This window comes from Lethenteron reissneri, chromosome 49 (assembly GCF_015708825.2).
Source record: "Lethenteron reissneri isolate LAM-NWPU_2019-01 chromosome 49, ASM1570882v1, whole genome shotgun sequence".
In the NCBI taxonomy this organism is placed as follows: Eukaryota; Metazoa; Chordata; class Hyperoartia; order Petromyzontiformes; family Petromyzontidae; genus Lethenteron; species Lethenteron reissneri.
The window spans coordinates 10680874-10699804 of record NC_083827.1 but is presented as its reverse complement, the minus strand read 5'-3'; the positions used below and the strand labels follow the sequence as shown (position 1 = coordinate 10699804).

At 52.0% G+C, this 18931-nt stretch overlaps 2 protein-coding genes across 4 annotated transcripts in view; one reads left to right on the top strand and one right to left on the bottom strand.

Annotated features, from left to right (window-relative positions):
* The first annotated feature begins 539 nt into the window (after positions 1–539).
* LOC133354884 (sorting nexin-21-like) lies at positions 540–7340 on the top strand. The gene is made up of 5 exons (XM_061572036.1): positions 540–720; positions 990–1435; positions 2275–2432; positions 3822–4247; positions 4688–7340. The coding sequence occupies exons 2-5, from the start codon at positions 1048–1050 to the stop codon at positions 5081–5083; spliced, it is 1368 nt and encodes a 455-aa protein (XP_061428020.1). The 5' UTR covers positions 540–720; positions 990–1047; the 3' UTR covers positions 5084–7340.
* Positions 7341–10900: 3560 nt separating this feature from the next.
* The window catches only part of CARMIL1 (capping protein regulator and myosin 1 linker 1), a 47277-nt gene continuing 39246 nt past the window's right edge, over positions 10901–18931 (bottom strand). For all 3 annotated transcript variants that reach the window (XM_061572196.1, XM_061572194.1, XM_061572195.1), the window contains 5 exons: positions 18331–18550; positions 17127–17328; positions 16312–16407; positions 15747–15860; positions 10901–15518 (listed from right to left, as the gene is read on the bottom strand). In XM_061572196.1, the coding sequence (XP_061428180.1) occupies positions 15253–15518; positions 15747–15860; positions 16312–16407; positions 17127–17328; positions 18331–18550 (898 nt within the window). In that variant the 3' untranslated portion in view covers positions 10901–15252. The remainder of the gene's footprint in view (positions 15519–15746; positions 15861–16311; positions 16408–17126; positions 17329–18330; positions 18551–18931) is intronic.

The window sequence follows — 18931 nt, the reverse complement described above, 5'->3', positions numbered from 1 at the left end:
CCAAGCCCCCCCTAAGCCCCCCCCCCCACTCCCCCCCCCCCAAGCCCCCCCCCACTCCCCCCCCCCAAGCCCCCCCCCACTCCCCCCCCCAAGCCCCCCCCCACTCCCCCCCCAAGCCCCTCCCCCCAAGCCCCTCCCCCCCGCTCCCCCCCAAGCCCCTCCCCCCGCTCCCCCCCCCCCTAAGCCCCCCTCAAGCCCCCCCCCAAGCCCCTCCCCCCGCCCCCCCCGCTCCCCCCCCAAGCCCCTCCCCCCGCTCCCACCACGCTCTCGAGAGCGCCCGAGCCGCGGCAGGCGTCACGCAGCCGCGTGTCCGCTGTGGGGAATACAAAAACGGGAACGCGGCCGTTGTCGCCCAAGAGCTGTAGGGAATACAAACGGCAAGCGCGGGGTGGGGCCTATTCGCTGTAGGGAATACAATCCGGCAAGTGCGGGGTGGGACCTATTCGCTGTAGGGAATACAAACGGCAAGCGCGGGGCGGGGCCTATTCGCTGTAGGGAATACAAACGGCAAGCGGGGGGCGGGGCCTATTCGCTGTAGGGAATACAAACGGCAAGCGCGGGGCGGGGCCTATTCGCTGTAGGGAATCCAACCCCGCGTGTCACCCCCCCCCCCCCTCACGCCGCCTTTGGTGGAGTCGCGATGCGAGGAGGGACGCGGCGGAGCGGGCGACTGGAGGACCCCGCGGCTCCCCCCCCGCATGAGTAGCGGCAGCAGCCACGGTAAGGCTCCGGGTAAACTCGCTGCTGCTGCTGCTGCTGTTGTTGTTGTTTAGCGAGGGCAGTGCCGGAATTGGCCTCTGCGTGTTGACCGAGCGAGTGGCAGCCGTGATGCGACTCGTGGCGCTGCCTCCGGCGGCGGCCTTGCCGGTGGTGACAGTCCTGGCCGCGCCGGGGGCAGACGGAGACCCGCTGGAGAAGGCGGAGACCTCTTAGCTGCGGTGCCACGAGTGACCGCCTCCTGCCACCCCCTCCCATGTGTGTCCCGTCAGTGTCTCTCAACCCGTACATCCGCCGCCGCCAGCCGGTGAGCTCCGCACCCCGACAGCCATGGCCATGGCCTCCAGGATCATTCGCAAGCTCCGCGGCGGCAGCAAGAAGAGCCGTGGCCGGGGAGGGTCCCCCGGCCCGGAGTCGCGGCCGGGGGACGTCGCCCCGGGGCTGGAGGACGAGGACGAGGAGGAGGAGGAGGCGTGCCGCGTGGCCGCGCGCCTCGGGGGCACCCTGAGCTTCGACTCGTCCGAGACGCCGCGAGGTCCCTCGAGGGGCGACTCGGACGAGTCCGGGAGAGCGACGCCGGAGCACGCCGAGTGCGGGCGGCTCCCGGCGGAGGTGGAGCTCGCGGCGGGGGGAGGAGGAGGACGAGGAGGAGATGGACGAGGTGGAGGTGGAGATGGAGGAGGAGGAGATGGAGGAGGAGGAGGCGAGCAGGCGGCGGGTACGCGCGCGGTTTGAGCGCAGCTCCTGTTGCGCCCACGCCACCAGACACCCGACTTGAGCACACGGGGCACTCGGCTTCCTGCGAAGCGCGTCTCATCGGCAGCATTGGGTCAACGCAAGCGAGAGCCGTGGGCTGGTGTGGACATTCAGTGTCTCGCTAGCAGGGCCCAGGCTGCCTTGAACCAACGCTGTTGAACTTACACGGCTGCCAGCCCGTACGGTTTACCCCGTAGTCGTGTACAGGGAAATACGAGTTTTCAGGTCCATGCGGCGTAGAGCCGTTTCAATGCGGACGATTTTTGTTTGTCTTTTTGTTTGTCTTTCTCCCTTGCGATGGGACTTTGTAGGATGAACAAGGGGCACGGGGTGACCAGTAAGGTCTGAATTGGTCTGTAATAAGGTAGGCACTGGTAAGGGATTGACAGGTATGAACTAAGAGGTTTATAGATATGGTTTCTTGAGAATCGTCAAATACCCCATGAGTCTGCTGTCCCAGGAGAATCTCCTGACCCGTGCTATACAGCAGCAGATTGGCTCACCACGTAAAGGTTGCAAATTCAATTTGGGATTGGGAGTTTACTCAGCCCGCCATCCGTCCGTCCTCCGTCTATAAAAGAAGTACAAATTGGGAGAAGTCAACACTTGTTGTCCTATGGATAGACTTACCCTCGTCATAGGAATGTGGAATTTCTACCACTCATTCAGAGCCGTAAACATGAGATTGAGCGCTGCGCGAATGCTCATTTGAGCAGGAAATCAATTTTAAATGTGAACATTGCCCTGGGCATTGGAGTAGTACTTTTTGCCGACAGACATGCAAATGTGCGTCACGGACAGGAGACGGAGCAGATGACTCGACACGGCTCACCAGTGCCCTGCAGGCCTCGTTCCGGTGCAAGCGCGACCAGCAGCGGCGGCAGCAGCAGCGCGGCGACTCGCTCACCTTCGAGGTGGTGGCAGCGAACGTGGTGCAGGAGTCCGGCTCCAAATACGTGGTGCGCAATTATACGTGTCGTCCAAGCGGGCACCCTCATTTGCACCAGTCACTCGCTCGCCAGCGTTCAGTAGCTTCCTTATCACTTCGATAATGTAACTACCCATGGTTATAGTGTTCCCGTCAACTTCACACATCGAATCCTCCACCCGTGTTGAGAACTCGGTCTACGAGACTATTTTGTCCCGTCGGGACAGTGTTCAACCACCACACTGCAGATCGCCAAACTTCTCTCTCTGCTTGTTCCCCCACAGTGCTCCACTTTGGATACCCTCCCAGCGTCTCCTTTTCCAAAGCTCTTATATAACAACCTCTCTCAATTCAAGACGCGTATTAACAACGTAATTATTTCAACTTTGGTAGGACTGTTTGTTGCTGGGTGCTTAATGTGTTGGGCCTTTGGGCCTGTTTTCAGCCAACTGCATTTTAGCAAAGAATCACAAAGGCCTTTCCCAAAACATGGCACGTTGGGCCAATGGTTCCAAACACCTGCCATTGACCCAATTTAGCTTTTTTATTGGTAGACACCAGAATCCGAGCCGCAGTGAAGAATACGATTACAAGGCAGCATATTGCACCCAAGGCAATTTTCCGCGGTGTTATTGGTTGGCACGCCTTGAACTCTGTCAAGTGCAAGTGAGGTAGGAATTGGGGGCTTCACCCCAGATATGACAACAGCAGGATTCCAACTTTGGCCGAATGTATGCTTTGTATAGCAGAAGTAATAATTGTGCTGTGCAATGTAATAATTGTTTGGCGTTAAACAAGCTATGGCACGGAAAAGAAAACAAAGCTTCTTCGATGCCTCCTTATGCAGATTAGTAATTTAGTAATACCTCAGTGTACCTGGGGGATATGTTCCTGAAAGTTGCAACGAATATTAAAACGACATAAGTCAAAGCAATTTGTCTCTAAAAATGGGTTTCCTGCAGAAGTGTGCAGATGTACAACACGATTCAAGCTTTATTCGGTCCCAGTATTATTAAGCCATTCAAGATTAAACCGCTCGGTAAATATTTTCTGTAGAAGTGACTGCTGTTGTTGATCACCAATACCGGTGCGTGTATGTGCGCGTGCAACTGTGGGAGCGGTAGAGTAGCGGTTAGCGCGCTGCGCAACAAACCCGGCGACCCGAGTTCAATTCCCGCTCACTGCCAACACCAGTGGCGATTATCTGAACCGGTCCTGGGCCTCCCCTAGTTCGACTCAGCCTCAAATGAGTACCTGGTGTGGTGTGTAAACATCACAACTGGGGAGACGAAGGCGGCCAGGCGTGGTGTTGGCCACCCACGCCCTCGTGTGCCATACCAGCCTTCATAGGTGCTTACTAACAGCACTTGCCTCAACAGTCTGTTTAGGCTATATGGGGGATCTTTGTCTTTGTTTGCAGCTGTACACTGTGCTCGTAGTAGCGAATGGCTGTCTCGATGACAAGAAGGCGTCCATCAACCGTCGGTACTCAGATTTCTCCCACCTGCACAAGGCCCTCCTCCGCTCTGCCCCTGCAAATGGCGACAAATCGGACGACAACGATGACAACAACACGCGCTACCGCCGCCAGTGCGCCAGACAACTCTCTTCGGTCTCGTTTCCCTCCAAGAAAATCGCCGGGAACTTCACGGCCGTGACGATAGCTCGGCGAAGTCGGGCATTCGAGCAATACCTGTCACACATCACGCAGATACCCTCCGTACGTGGCACCCCCAGCCTCTGGGCTTTCTTCTGCCTGCCGGATTTAAAAGCTGGACACAGTGCAATCCGCGGAGGGGATTACGATGGAGCCCTGCAGAGCCTCACCAATGCCTTGCATCTGCAGGTACTTTTTTATGTTTAACACTCATTTTGGGTACATATGTTTCACAGACAAGAGTCTGCAGTAAGGGGTGGTGATGCTGGTATATGTGATCGCAATTAAATAATATACGGGTCATTTTTTTAATTCGGCATATTTGTACCATAATTCCGGTAGCACACAGCGTGTAGTATTTTTTTGTGTTTAGTTATTGTGTCCTTGTTTTTTTTCCCTGCACCTCCGATGAGCACGGTTGGCTATGTGCAGTGCGAAATTAACCATAAAATACTACGCAAAGAAGTATTAACCACGGTGTCCTGCAACAAGATCAACCAACATGGAACTGCTGGGTCATGTCATCGCCCTGTGAGCCATTTGTAAAAGTGTACATTTTGGAACGTACATTAAGAGGCATGAAACCTTACAATGCGATACTTTGGGACATTTTATTCTTTCCTGTGCAGGAAAAGATCATTCCTCCTTCATCACACAAGTGGGAGCTTCCTCCCACGCTGTCTGCACTGGCGGCGTGCTGTCAAGCACTGGGCAGACGAAACGAAGCGCAGGGACACTGCCAGCGAGCCCTCCAGGTCATGGGCTCCGCTGACGATGAGGACGATGACGACGAAGACGCCAACACGGCCGCCGAAGATCGGGGTGGCCCCGGCGTCGAGGGCTCGGGTGGAGTCGCATCGAGGAAGGCGAACGGCGGGCAGTGGGGCGACCTTCTTGTCGCTCTGCTAAGTGCAAACGTGCACCTGTCCTGGCAGTTGGGCTTGGACAAGAGGGAGAGCGAAGCGAGGCTGCAGCGACTGCAGGGGCGCCGAGGTGCTGGGGTGCCGCAGCCCACTGTCTCTTAAAGAGTGGGTCATCCAACAACATCTCCAGTGAAAAGCCAACGTCGTCGTCGTTATAATGGCTGTGCAGAGAACCGTGGACACCCTGAGCAGCTGCGTCCATTCTCTGCAGGTCACAAAGATGTCGTAGATTTGTGCAAAAGGTGACCGAAACATTTATAGAGGGGTTGTTAAAGTAATGTTTGTTTTGCCGGTGGTAACCGCATGAAACTTAACCCAGTATTAACATCGGTTATCGGTGTGCTGCACATAGACAGTGTCTCTAGCAAAACAAAAACATATAACATGTTTACCTCTTTAACTGAGAAAGGGAGCTGCCATGGTATAATGGTGAGTGGCGCACCGGACTTGCAATCCATAGGTCACCGTTTTGATTCCATATCGTGGCACAGCAGTTGAAATAATTGGGAAAGTTGATTAATTCCCTCACTCCAATGCCTGTCCCCCACTTGCTGTACTGTTTGTATGTTTGTGCATTTGAATCGGTGCGCATTCATGACTAAAATTCCACTGAAATTGTATGGCCGTCCCCGACTTTCAGAACCGGTAATTTTGACAACGGTTTGCGGGTTATCGTTTGTGACAACCCTAGTTTATGAAGGGACACCACGCTCTGGCCTGGAATGAGATATGTTACCATAGTTGCCTACTTGAGTGGCTTGGCCATTTATAGTACAGCCAAAGGATGAAACGAACACGTGTTATCCCTCGGCTGCCGCTCCATTCTACACCATCGGCCATCATCCCTTCTAGCCGTGATGCGTCCTGTCCACGTCCATTTTTTTTTCTTTTTTTTCTTTTTCTTTTTTTCTTTTTTCTTTTTTTCTTTTTTTTCTTTTTTTTCTTTTTTTTCTTTTTTTTCCTCAAATGTTTGGACGTCATTGACATGTGTATGTTCTCCAACCTATGTGTCTCTGAATGTAATTCTAAGCAGTGGAAAACATCTCTCTCTCTGTTGATTTCCTCTCTCAGGAACTCAAAATAAGCGCTACTATTGTGTTTGCAGCACTGCTACATGTAGGAGTGTAATACAAAAGTTGACATCCTCAGTCCGTGTAAGTGAAATGTACCAATACGAGCCAAAGCAAAATCTGTCAGTGGTTTAATGATGCTGATGAATTGGTGATGAAGTATAAATAACATGCAAAGGGAGATCTATAGTATTAGTTTGCACTTTTGTAAATGGATCAAATCTTAAACCACACGTTAACAGACTTGCTTTGAATTTCGTAAAAATGCTGATTTGGAGATTTTGTGCTGATGTCATTGTATACATGAAAACGTCTAGTACATCACTAGATAGTGCAATTCATACCTATAATGCATATCTTATCCTGTCGTATCCGTTATATCAATGATTAATTTTAGTTGTACATGCTGAACTTCTTTTGCACCATACATAGCCAATCGTGACATACAAATTCCACCTCAAAACGCTGTAGGAATTTGTAACGTGATTTATTTTTGCGCGTGGTGAACCACGAAGGGGGGCGGCAGCCAGGAACCGGCAGTCGCAATATCCGAAGCGCTTGTCCTATCTTGGGACGTTGGACCAACTTCATTCATGAGTGTTTATCATTTGACATTATTGTCTTACCCAGGACGCTATTGAAAATGACTCTTCTTGGTCTGTTGAGTTCTAAAATTGATACGAAAAAAAGGCTTGCTTGGCGAACATACCAATGGAGGAATTTACATGACGGTTCACAAACAAGTTTTAGGCCAAATCAAGCAGCCGGATAATTCCAAGGAAAAACTGACACGACTAACTGACAACTGGTACACTTGTAGTTTGTCATCCACGTGCTGCACCTCCTGTGGCCGTGAAAAGGGAAGACGGTATTATATTAATTTTGATCTGCTTAAAGCTGGAAACTTGCGCACCTCGTGTCAGTATTTGGAGCTGGTTTACTGAGAAGAGATCATCGCACTTGAAACCAGGAACAGCATTATGCGAGAGCTCTTGCACATTTTTACGAGTAAACTGTTTGATTGCCTTAACACTCAACGGTGCCTTTTACTAACATGAAGAGGTTGATTTTTGTGTGTTTATCAAACAAGAATTAGCAATAAAATGCAATACAACACGGAAATAATGCTGCCATCATCTCTGCACTGTTTGTGCAAGTCGTGACATTAAGCGTCAAGAGTGAAGTGCCTGTTGGAACGAGCAGTTGAAGGTTTTTTTATGCTGATATTTTGATCTAAATCAATCATGCTAAATATTCTCATGATAAAAATAAAATATATATTAAAACATGAGTGCTGTGACTTTATTAAGTTTTACTTGTTGAAGAATGTGCAAGACGGTTGCAGGTAAAGTGCATCAAAACAGGCAGCATGAAAGATTGCCTTTAAATATCTGCCAGCCACCAACTCTGGTTCAAGCAAACCGAACTGGGCGAGGAGACACTGAATCTCGAATGCGGATCTATCGCCTGCTTTGTGTTGAACCAATGCTGCCACTGAGACACACCCCAAGTAGCTGATTGGATGTGTAACAAATGTCTACGAGTTAGGTAGAGTGTCAGGACATGTGAACGAGGCGGATTGCTTATTTATTGTGTTACATTCCCCACTGATGTTAATCAGTTGTGTTGCACAGTAACATTTGTGGAGTTTGAGCAGTAGTCTTACATTGCATCCTGCTCCGAACAACTTGAAAGCAGCTTGCTCCCAGAGTGCTTTGAGTACATATTAACATCTCGCCACCGTGGTATTCGCGTGGGCGAGATGTTTACTGCCTCGCCTGGTATACAGGAGGTTGAGGTCAATCTTGACACCGACGCCGATATATTTGGAGCTTGCGTGTCTCTCCCCGTCGTTACGCGGATTGTTCTCCGGGTCCTCTGGTGTTTACCTCCACATTTGGAATAATATGTTTCGAGTATTTGGCTGCGATACATTTCCACGTGATAAGCCACTTTGTTGAGCTATCATTTGCGGCCAGGCCGCTTCTAAAAAGAGCTATATAGCTCAGTGGGCCTTACCTGGTAAAATGAAATAGTTTAGTAAAATAGTAATAACAATTTCCTCTGTGACGTTAATGCTCATTTTGGACTTACAATACATATTTTCAGGGGCATATGTTTTTCGTATGGTAGTCCCCGACTTACGAACGGGTTCCGTCTAACTGCTCATAAGTCGGGAACACAGCAATGTGCCGTATTTAAAGGCACGTGCGGTCACCGTGTTATAAAATGTTATGGTTCAACAAGGGGAAGCATTGTTAAACTCATAAGAAATATTGTAGATCAGTCATCCACTTTCGAACTGGATTAGTTACCTTGATCTATTCGTAAGTTGAAACAAAAATTCACTATTTAAATGCCCATACGGTTAGTATTATGAAATGTTATGGTTCAACAAAAAGGGAAGCGTTATTAAACTACTGTACACAGAGACACAGCCACCCCAACGACAACGATCTCCCTTGTGGCCTGCACAGACTGTTGGGGCAAGTGCTGTGAGCGAGCAGCGCTTATAAAGGCTGGAACGGCACACGAGGGGGTGGGTGGGCCAGCACCACGCCCGGCCGCCTTTGTCTCCCCAGTGGCGATCTTTACATACCGCACCAGGTACTCTTTTGAGGCCGAGCCGACCTAGGGGAGGCCCACCGGTGTTGGCCGTGAGCAGGAATCGAACTCGGGTAATCAGGTTGGTGGAACAGCACGCGAACCATTGCACTATCGCCCCCCCCCCCCACACACGCGTGCGCACACAGGAGCCCCCCCCCCACTCGGCGATGCGACCCAGAAAGGGCATCAGAGATGAGTTGAGGCAGAGCACTGGGTGCGGGGATAGATGGCAAGGGGTGGAACATGGATAAGTAGTGAGATTGAATGATGAGGAAGTGACACTGGCTAATGAGTAGAGCATCATAGAGGATATTTAGACAAACCCTTAAACCATTACATTCCTATAGACCTGCACAGAAACCCATAAACCATACAGTACCAACACATTCCTGCGGAGGGAGCTGGTAGGAACGTTGGGTTGCTCGGTCAATGGCCAGGGTCAACGGCGGCGTGGTGTATTCCGCAAATATGGCCGACTGTGAGGGCGGGGGCACAATCCGGCGTGAGTAGGTTAAACGTTGAGTTTTATAAGGGCACCACGGGGTGACGAGCCGCTCCCCACCCTCCCTTCTCCACCCATCCCATTTTTGGATGCACGACGGACGGATACAATATTCCCCTGTGGGCTGGTGTATCCAGGAGGCTCCTACCAGTATAAACTTATAACTCTCTTGTCCTCAAATTCGAAGGTGACGGAACGTGCCGTGCTCTGCTGATTGAAGGCCTCGCCAAGCCAGTATTATTCTTCACCCACAGCCAATGATCTCTTCTCGCCATGGAGTGTCCTGCCCATGGGCGGGGTTTGGGGGGCGGTTTGGGGGGGTACGGGGGGGGAATGCCCCCCCCTAAACTGGGCACCTTTAATAAATTGTTTTCAGTAGTTTACAATTAAGATAAAAAAAAATACATTAATCATATGCACCCGCGATTCCTAATGTAAGGGACAAAGCGAACCCCCCCAAACTGGACACATTATAAAAGTATTTATACACTTGTAATGAGCGACTTCCACGACACGTCGTGTAGAGGGTGCTCTTCTTTATTCCACGTACGGCACGGCCCAGGCCAACGTGATCGGCTTCCTCTCCAGGTACACACTTAGATGTGACGTTCTACAGACTACACACACGGCCGGTCACACGGCGGGTTCCGCCCGTCCGCTCCCGGTCGGGGAGGGCGGTTGAGCTTCGCCAGAGATCCGCCACGTGGCCGAACGACGGGAAAGACGGAGAGACGACGGCAAACAGCGACGCAGTCCAGACCCAATGATCCCCACACCGACCCCGAGTCCTCCGCTTATATTCTCCCAGGCGCGCCGAGGCCATGCCTCCGGCCATGCCCTCGGCCACGCCCTCTCGTGGAACTTTCCAGCCGGTTCTGGGAGTTTCTCGGCCGGACCCACTTTTGGTCCAGATACCTTCCCCTTTGGGGACTGGATAATGTTTATAGTGGTGCCTGTACCCGTGCTACCCCTTACCAACCAGTAGATGTCACCATCTCATTACACATTTATTTCCAGGTGTTTACAATTAATATTTAAATGTATTGTATGCACCCGTGATTCCTACTGTGAGGGACAAAACGAACTCCTGCCTCCCCCCCCCCAAATGTAGAAGTCGAACTCCACCTGTGGTGCTTCCTGCCCTTAGCCTACTCTTCCTCACAGCGTGGGTGACGGCACCAACAGGTGTAGGGCCTTCCAATCCACACGTTTCTCCCTCTCCCTGTCTCTCAATTTCACGTCAAGTATGCATCTTTCCACGCTTCTGTGTACTTTTAACATTTTTTTGGTTTCTATTCTTCATGTTGTTTCTGAAGCGTACACATCGGAGTGGGGTAGTGATCCAATGATGAACGACATTGTTATTATTGAGTCCAATCAGGAATGGTTCTTTTCACGATCAACTTCAGTAAAAAAAAACACTCCGACGTGCTCTTGTCCACCCTCCTTATTACATCATTTCCACCCTGGTCACATTCTGACCAGGGCACGAGCATTATCCCGTGTTTTCTAGTTCGGTCTCTCTAATTCTGCCGTAACGGCTTCGTGATTAGTTTTGCGAGACTTACATTTCTAAAATAAAAAAAACCTGTTACCCATTTGTGTGATTCGCAGTAGTAGTGCACATTATCCACCAACAACGAAGACGTCACGGCACTCTCCATACGACACACATGGCAAACGACGGGCCGCTGTGCAAGTGCGCTAAAGCACGGGGCATCCAGCAAACAAACCGAGCACTCCCAAGTGTATACTTTTATTATTTTACACAAGTTAATACAAAAAAAAGAAATAGACAAATATGGCAGGCGATTCTTGTGATTATTGTACATTGTAAATCAACAGCGCAAAGACTTATTTCCAGGCAAGTCAAAGGGCCAGACTTCTCATACAAAGCATTGTTCGCTTCAGTCTGCGTGTTTTCCTTTGTTATAGCAAAAACATGTGCATTTGCCTCTACCATCAACCATGGGGCGAATCACCACCCAGGGTGATTGATCAATGGGTTTTGGCCATCGCTATCACGATAACGTGGCCTGGCCCAAAAGTGTCTTGACCCCCCTGCTCAAGTGGACAAAGTAGCGGCACTCACGACTCCCCCTACCGCGTCTCGATGTACAAATGACACAAAGATCAGGCGTGATACACCCACCGACTCGGGTCAACCTTGAATCCACAAGCGTTGGTTAACTCTGAAAAATTAAAATGGTTAAGAATACAACTGCCATTGTCACAAGTGGCATCAGTGGCGGTTAAACCCAACAATAATATTGCCTCTGGACACATTTCTCCAAGTCAGCCTCGGTCGACTATCAAAGTTGTGCGGTTTGCTCGTGATGAAGTTCAACACAATTCCGGTACGAGATCTCGGAACAAATCAGCTCCTGCCACCCGGACACAGATGCCAATTCGTGGTCTGTCCGGATCAAACCAGGGCGCGTCTGACAACTCTTAACCGATAACATCAAACACGTTTGAATGCACAATCACTCCCTCTAATACGACCACGCATGTGTCACCATCTATACGCAGTGCCGGATTATTCTAGTAGCATAAGTAGCTACATATGTAGTAGCTACGGGCCCCGCACTTTCAAGGGGCCCGCGCTAAATGCTTTCAAGCTATCAATTCCGCTTCAGTGATTCTGCACTTGCTCTATTACTATAGTACTATACTGCCTTCAACTTTTATTAACGACTTGGTGTTTAAGGTTAGCGATTTGTCGTATTATCTGGCTGTAAAGCAAATGAAAAAATACAATTACTTCACTATGCAAGTAGAAAATCTGTGTTTTAAGATTTTTTTTTTTCATCCGGCACTGTCTACACGAAACCTACAAAATACCTCCATTCGTCTGTCAGTCACTCGCAAGGGCAATCTGCGTCGCACAGGGTTTGGCCAGGTCTCATTCTGACCACAAGAACCCCGGGGATCTTTGGTATTGAACTTGACGTGTGTACAACCTATGACCTCTCACCCTGGACCTCAGAAACGATCACCGGCGTGGCAATCGCGACGAGTGCTGTGCCGCCGTTGCACGTCGTAACGCCACGCGCGACGCAGAGTTGATGGAGGATCGTGTCACGGTGGAGCGGCGAGTCTGGTGCGTTTCATGCTCAGTGGAATCTGGTGAGCGGTGTCTGACGTCTGTGGTGTTATCAGTGTCAGGTGAGCGTTTGGTGATTGTCAGGTGAGTGTAAGGTCACCCTGCCCACAGACTTCCCGTACAGATGGAACCATGAAGGCAGCCCGATCATTGGAAGCTGCAGCTGCACTGGCAGTGCTCCTGTGCATCGAGATAGCTCGAAGTGCACGAAGTATCGGACAACATCTTGACAGCAGGGCACAGAGCAAAGTAAGCCACCTTGATTGCGCGACAGACACACTTGAGATGTTTATGCGGTAGAACTCGATCGACCAGACTGACCGTTCCATCTGATCCAAATTGCACGTCACGACAACCCACTCGCACACCCACTCACCCCCGCATTGCAGGCTATAACAAAGACAAAGATCCCCCGTATAGCCTTAACAGACTGTTGAGGCAAGTGTTGTTATCGAGCACCTATGAAGGCCGGCACGGCCTTCATAGGTGCGGGGTGGCCAACACCATGACCGGCCGCCTTTGTCTCCCCAGCAGCTCCCCAGGCTACAACTCCACCCACCCACACACACACTCGCACCACTCGCCCAACTCACCACACTCGCCCCACTCACCACACTCACCCCACTCACCCCACTCACTCACTCACCCCACTCACCACACTCACCCCACCCACTCATCACGCTGTCGTTCACGACGCTTCTCTTTCTGCGTCTTCCCTCGTGAACTGCTCCACTTTGGAATTCCATCCGGTTGGCACTTTTCCTAAACCATTGTAACAACTTCGCCCAATCCAAGACGCGTGTTCATTATTTTCGTAAACTCTCGACGGTGCCATGTGCTGCTGTTGGTCGCTTGTCTCTTTGGACCTTTGGCCTTGTGCTCGGCAACTGTTCATAAACTTCGTACAGGGACTCCTCTACTTACGAACGAGTTAGATTCCAGGGGTCTGTTCGTAAGTCGATTTGTTCATAAGTTCGACTTTACTCCTGTCGATTCCAAACGTGTTGTTACGGCATGTGCACTAAATAAGGAGAATGGCTTTAAAATTTGTATAATCTCCCGTAGAAGTAGATGCCACTGGTACTTCACGTTCTACAGATGTCGATTCCACCACCGCCATCTATTGCGCTGCGGTTGCACTTACAACTCTCGATCTGAACAAGCAACTGGACATGAGGACAGGTTTGTTCGTATCTCTGAAAGTTCGTAAGTCGAATGCTCGTAAGTAGAGCAGTCCCTGTACACGTATGTGCTGTGTTATAGCATAGTGGTGGTGTGTAGGTGGTGTGTAGGTGGTGGTGTGTAGGTGATGTGTAGGTGGTGGTGTGTAGATGCCTGGCATGTGAGATGTGTACTTGGGGTGCAAGGTGTCTTGGTGGTGTGAGGTGTCTGGGTGGTGTAGTATGGTGTCGAGTAGTGAGTAGGCAGGGTAGGTGGGGTGTGGGGTGTGGTGCGAGATGTATATGGTGTGGGTGGTTATGTTTGGTGAGTGGTGTGGGTGGTTTGTGGTGCGGGTGGTGTGTGGCATGAGTGGTGTGGGTGGTGTGAGTGGTATGAGTGGGGTGTGGTGTGAGTGGGGTGTGGTGTGAGTGGGGTGTGGTGTTGGTAGGGTGTGGTGTTGGTAGGGTGTGGTGTTGGTAGGGTGTAGTGTAAATGGGATGTGGTGTAAATGGGGTGTGGTGTGGGTGTGGTGCTGTGTGGTATCTGGGTATTTTGAGGTGGATGGGAGTAATTTGGCAGTGTTAAGAATGCTGTAATAATGTTTTGGTAATTTCCCATAAAACCTATGAGACCAGGTATAATTAAATCCACATTCCAAGCAATCACCTACAGAGTTAGTACTGGAATTAAAAATACGAATGAAATCATATTTTACATCATCCCACACCTTATTTGAACCCTTGTAAAATGTCAATGATAAAAGTATGGGCCCTCTTGGTCAAATTAGTCATTAAGATTTATTTGCATGAATAATAATTCTAATTGGCAATATCATTATTTACAAACTGCTTACTGTTGAGTAGTTAGACTGCTCATCTCATTTACACTACAGACTTGTGCAGTAGTACAAAGCACACGAACGTAAGCGCAAGACATTCAAATCGGGTCACCGCCTTTTCCCACGGTTGAACAAACCCAGCGATATTTCTCAATGAGCCTAAGGCCTATTATCAAAAACTGTGCCATACACATTGTAATGAAGTTCAATACAACTCTAGTACCAGCCAGACCTCGGTACAAATCATTTACCGGCGCACGAACACAGACACCCGATTCCCGGACTGTTTGAGTAAAACCCGGACACAGGTGGCGACCCTGCACTGAATCCCCGAGCAAGACACAAAACAGCAAGGAACATGAACTGCAAAATAAAAAGCAACCACAGAACGAGCAAACGATGACGACGAACAAACCCTGCAATTTGATTGGTGCCTTTCCCAAGAAATGCTCCACAGCATGCAGGCATCTCTCCACTTGGGCATCCCTGTGCTTTTCCCTCGTAATGCAGACACGCGCCTCCGCCTTGCGTTGTAGTGCCGGCAATGAGACTACCGTGTGTCTGTCACCGGCGGTGGGAACGTGAGTGCAGAGGCGCTGGTGTGAATCCGACCCATTGCTGCTGCCCATTGATCACTGCTGTTTCTCCTCTGCGGAAACATCGCGGTGCGGGAATAGGAAACGGTTCCGAAAAGTGTCAGAACACGCGTGCTTGGTGCTCCGGAAGCGCCGGTAAGGCATACCGGCGTATACCGGTACATTTCCACCACCGTTTGTCACGTATAAAAGGCGGAGTCTGAAATAGACAAGAGATTAAACGACTGCAGAGTAACAGCAGACTGGGCTCTGGGCTTGGCACAGAATCCAGAGGATACAAATGGTCCAGTGACGTTAAACCACCTCGGGGCCACCGATCAGTGCGCCCTGACGTGAGCACGGCGGAGTCCCTTGTCCCACATCCGTGACGGCGTCCTCTCTCGAGCGACGATCAGCCCTCGTCCGTCGAGTCGCTGGACTTGTCGCGGTGCGTGGGGCCCCCCGCCCCGGTGCCCATCATCGCCCCGTGCGGCGTGCCGCCCCCCGATCCGTCCTGGCTCGCCTTCCGCCGTTGTACCACCTTCTTCCTGGCGCGGGAGGCCGCTGCCAGCTCGTCGCCATCGCCGCTCGCCGCCTCGGAGTGGCTGCGGTGCGCGCCGCCGCTGCTCAAAGCAAGTTCGGCGCCAGGGCCCGGCGCTCCCCGCTTCTCGTTCGTGCCTGCAGCGCACGCACGCGCACAGATGTTATTATTATTTTTCCGCCTGTGTACCCAGAAAAACCTCAACGAGTCTCAAGATCTTTTTCAGGAGGCTCCTGCTGAGTATATTGCAGTCGAGGGCCGACGAGCACGTTGCGTTTCCCAGCCGAGTGATTTGCGAGTAATTTCTTTTTGGGGAGTTTGACAAAAAGACAAGACCGTGGCACCGGTCCAACCGTGGGCCTTACCCGGCAGGGGGGCAAGCTGCTCGTGGGCTGGGTTGGTGAGGTTGTTGTTACGTTGGGACATCTGCTCGAGCTCGTTGTCGGTGTCCGTCCTCAGGTCGTCACCGGAGAGCTCACCTGCTCGGCACACAATGCGATGGACCAAGAAGTCAAGTGGCGATGCCGTTGCACCTGGCCTGCAATGTGCTTCTGGTGAATGCACATATTTGCATGCAAATATATTTGTATCAGCGAGGTTGCGCGTGGTTACATGTGATTGCGTGTGGGTTGCGTGTGATTGCGTGTGGGTTGAATGTGGCTGCGTGTGGGTTGCATGTGATTGCGTGTGGGTTGTATGTGGTTGCGTGTGGCTTGCATATGGTTGCGTGTTGTTGCATGTGAGTTGCGTGTGGGTTGCGTGTGGGTTGCATGTGGTTGCTGGTTGTTGCATGTGGGTTGCATGTGGCTGCGTGTGGGTTGCATGTGATTGCATGTGATTGCGTGTGGGTTGCATGTGGCTGCGTGTAGGTTGCATGTGGTTGCGTGTGGGTTGCATGTGGTTGCGTGTGGGTTGCATGTGGCTGCGTGCCCTCGGGGGTGGCAGAGCGACTGCTGTGGCCCGGAGTGGCGCTGCTCTCCGACGGAGACCGTCCCTGGCCCAGGGACACGGAGTCCCCGCTCTCCTCTAGAGATGCACAGAGGCACACAGGGACACGCATGGACAGGCAGCGACACACAGAGCAAAATAACGACATACAGGGACAGACGGCGACACACCGGGACACGCAGACATTACCCCACAGACAATACTACACAGGCATTACCTCGCATACAATACCCCACAGACAATACCCCACAGACAATACCCCACAGACAATACCCCACAGACAATACCCCACAGACAATACCCCACAGACATTGCCCCACAGACAATACTACACAGGCATTACCTCGCATACAATACCGCACAGACAATACCCCACAGACAATACCCCACAGACAATACCCCACAGACAATACCCCACAGACAATACCCCACAGACAATACCCCACAGACAATACTATGTGCAGCATAGGAAATAAAAATGTGTAACCCATGCAGACGAACGCAGGGACATGTGCATCGATCACAGTACTGAATATGCAGGCAAAGAGCCTCCTTCCCATATCTGTCTCTGCTAATAAAAGTTTTTGTAACACATCCGATCAGCAACACGACCATCTCAGGAGTGCGTTACATCAGCAGCATTCGTTCAACGCCGGCAAAAACTACTCCGAGCTGGTCTCCGCCTGCAGCGTCTCGTCAGCAGTCAGGCTCTCTCGAATCAACGCTGACGAACTGCCAGACGCAAGTCGTGGCCAATCGTTTGGAGGCATCATTCCGCAAGCTCGGCAAAGCCTCACCCGAGGTCCAGCTGGGCTTGGGCCGTGGCGAGAAGGCCGGCTTGCCGAGGGGCGACGGCTTGCTTGGCGGCGTGGGCGACAGGGGCCCGCGGGGACTGGTGGGCCCCACGGGACATGACGGCGCGACCTTGGCGGCGGCGGCGGCGTCGCGCAGGACGGCCACGCCGAGCCCCAGGCCCTCGGCCTCCGCTGACTTCTGGTTCTAGAAGGGACGAGAGGGTGGAGGAGGTGAGGGCAGAGGAGGTGAGGGCAGAGGAGGGGAGGGCGGAGGAGGGGAGGGCGTTTTCAAACGACGGGGACCAATGACGCCACGACCGCGACGGCCAACGAGGCGCAGGCAGCTGTGCCGCCAGCGATGGCGTGGTCGCGCGCCGAGCGGAGGAGCGAGCTCGCCGCTCGTTGCAAAGGTTCGCAGGTTGGATCCGGTTTGCATCCCGCAGGCCACCACGGGAGGCGCATTTAACCGTGAAATACTGCGTAGCGTCCGCATACCTGCCAACCCATACGGTTTACCCCGTATTCTTGTACAGGGAAATTGAGTTTACAGGTCCACATGGCGTACAGCCGTTTCGATACGGGCAAAAGAATGTGTCTATTTGTTTGTGTTTTCTTCCTTGTGATGGGACGTTGTAGGATGAACGTTGAGGTTTATAAGGGGCACGGGGTGACCAATAAGGTTTGAATTGGTCTGTAATACGGTAGGGCACTGATTAGGGGTTGACAGGTATGCGTCCGCTTAACGGTTGACTTTAAACATCGCATAATGCCAATCGTAGAAGTGTAGGCCATTGTGTTCCAGGACAGTGGTCCAAATTTGCTGAATTTGAACGTGTACTGGATTGAAATAACGTTACCTTCCTTCTTTCGCATTTCAAGGAGGCTCTTACCATAGCGGGACATTTAAGCATCGTCAATCCTCTCCTCAATGGGCAGCTGCAGAAGGACTGAGAGCTTGAGGGCACAGGCCCGAGTCGAAGTGATTGCCTTCGCAAATCACTTCTGCCTACGGCCCTGGTGGAAATTTCACATTCCTGCGGCTGTAGCAAGTTTTTGATCGTCCTCAAAAAGCGGTGCTCATTTTATCCACATCAGAGGAGATTGTGGGCCGAATAGACACCTAACCAAAAATGTGACCTCGTGACCTTCCGACCGCAAGCCGCCCGCCCGCCGAGCCATGAGGACGGGGGTCGCGACCCCACCTCACCCGCTGCTGGATGATGGCACGTCTCTCCTGCTTGGCCTTCATCTCGGCCAGGAGGCTGCCCCCCATCACCGGGTAGCCTGGCGGGACACGTCGCGCTCCCGGGGGGCTTGGCTTGCTCGACTCTGCCACCGCGGCGCCTTTGCCAGGCTCGATGGCCACTCCCCCGGCCCTAGCAGGCTCTGCGCTTTTCACGGCGTCCTCGGCGAACGGGTGCGGCGACCTGGGGAGGCAGGACGTGGAGGAATATCGACGCAGCCGACCGTGCTCTGCGGAGGGCTGTCCCCCGTGTGCGAGAAGCGGAGCTGCAAATCTTAAGCGCGGCGCTACGGGGTCGGGACTGCGCCTCCTCTCGAGCGTTCACCCAACGCGCCGCTCGCTGCCGCGATCGGTGCGTACAACTGCAGCACTGCGCAGGGGAGACTTTTACGGGAGGAAACGCTCAATGCGCAGGAGCAGCCCAGAAAACCACACTTGGGCTTACACGAAGCTTTCTCTCGCTCCCAACAATTCACAGCTCCTCCACAAAAAACAGGATTTAGCCGAAGCTGGAAACCTGTTGCTGTATCTGGGGTGGAGTGACCCGGTTAGTACCTCGCTGCAT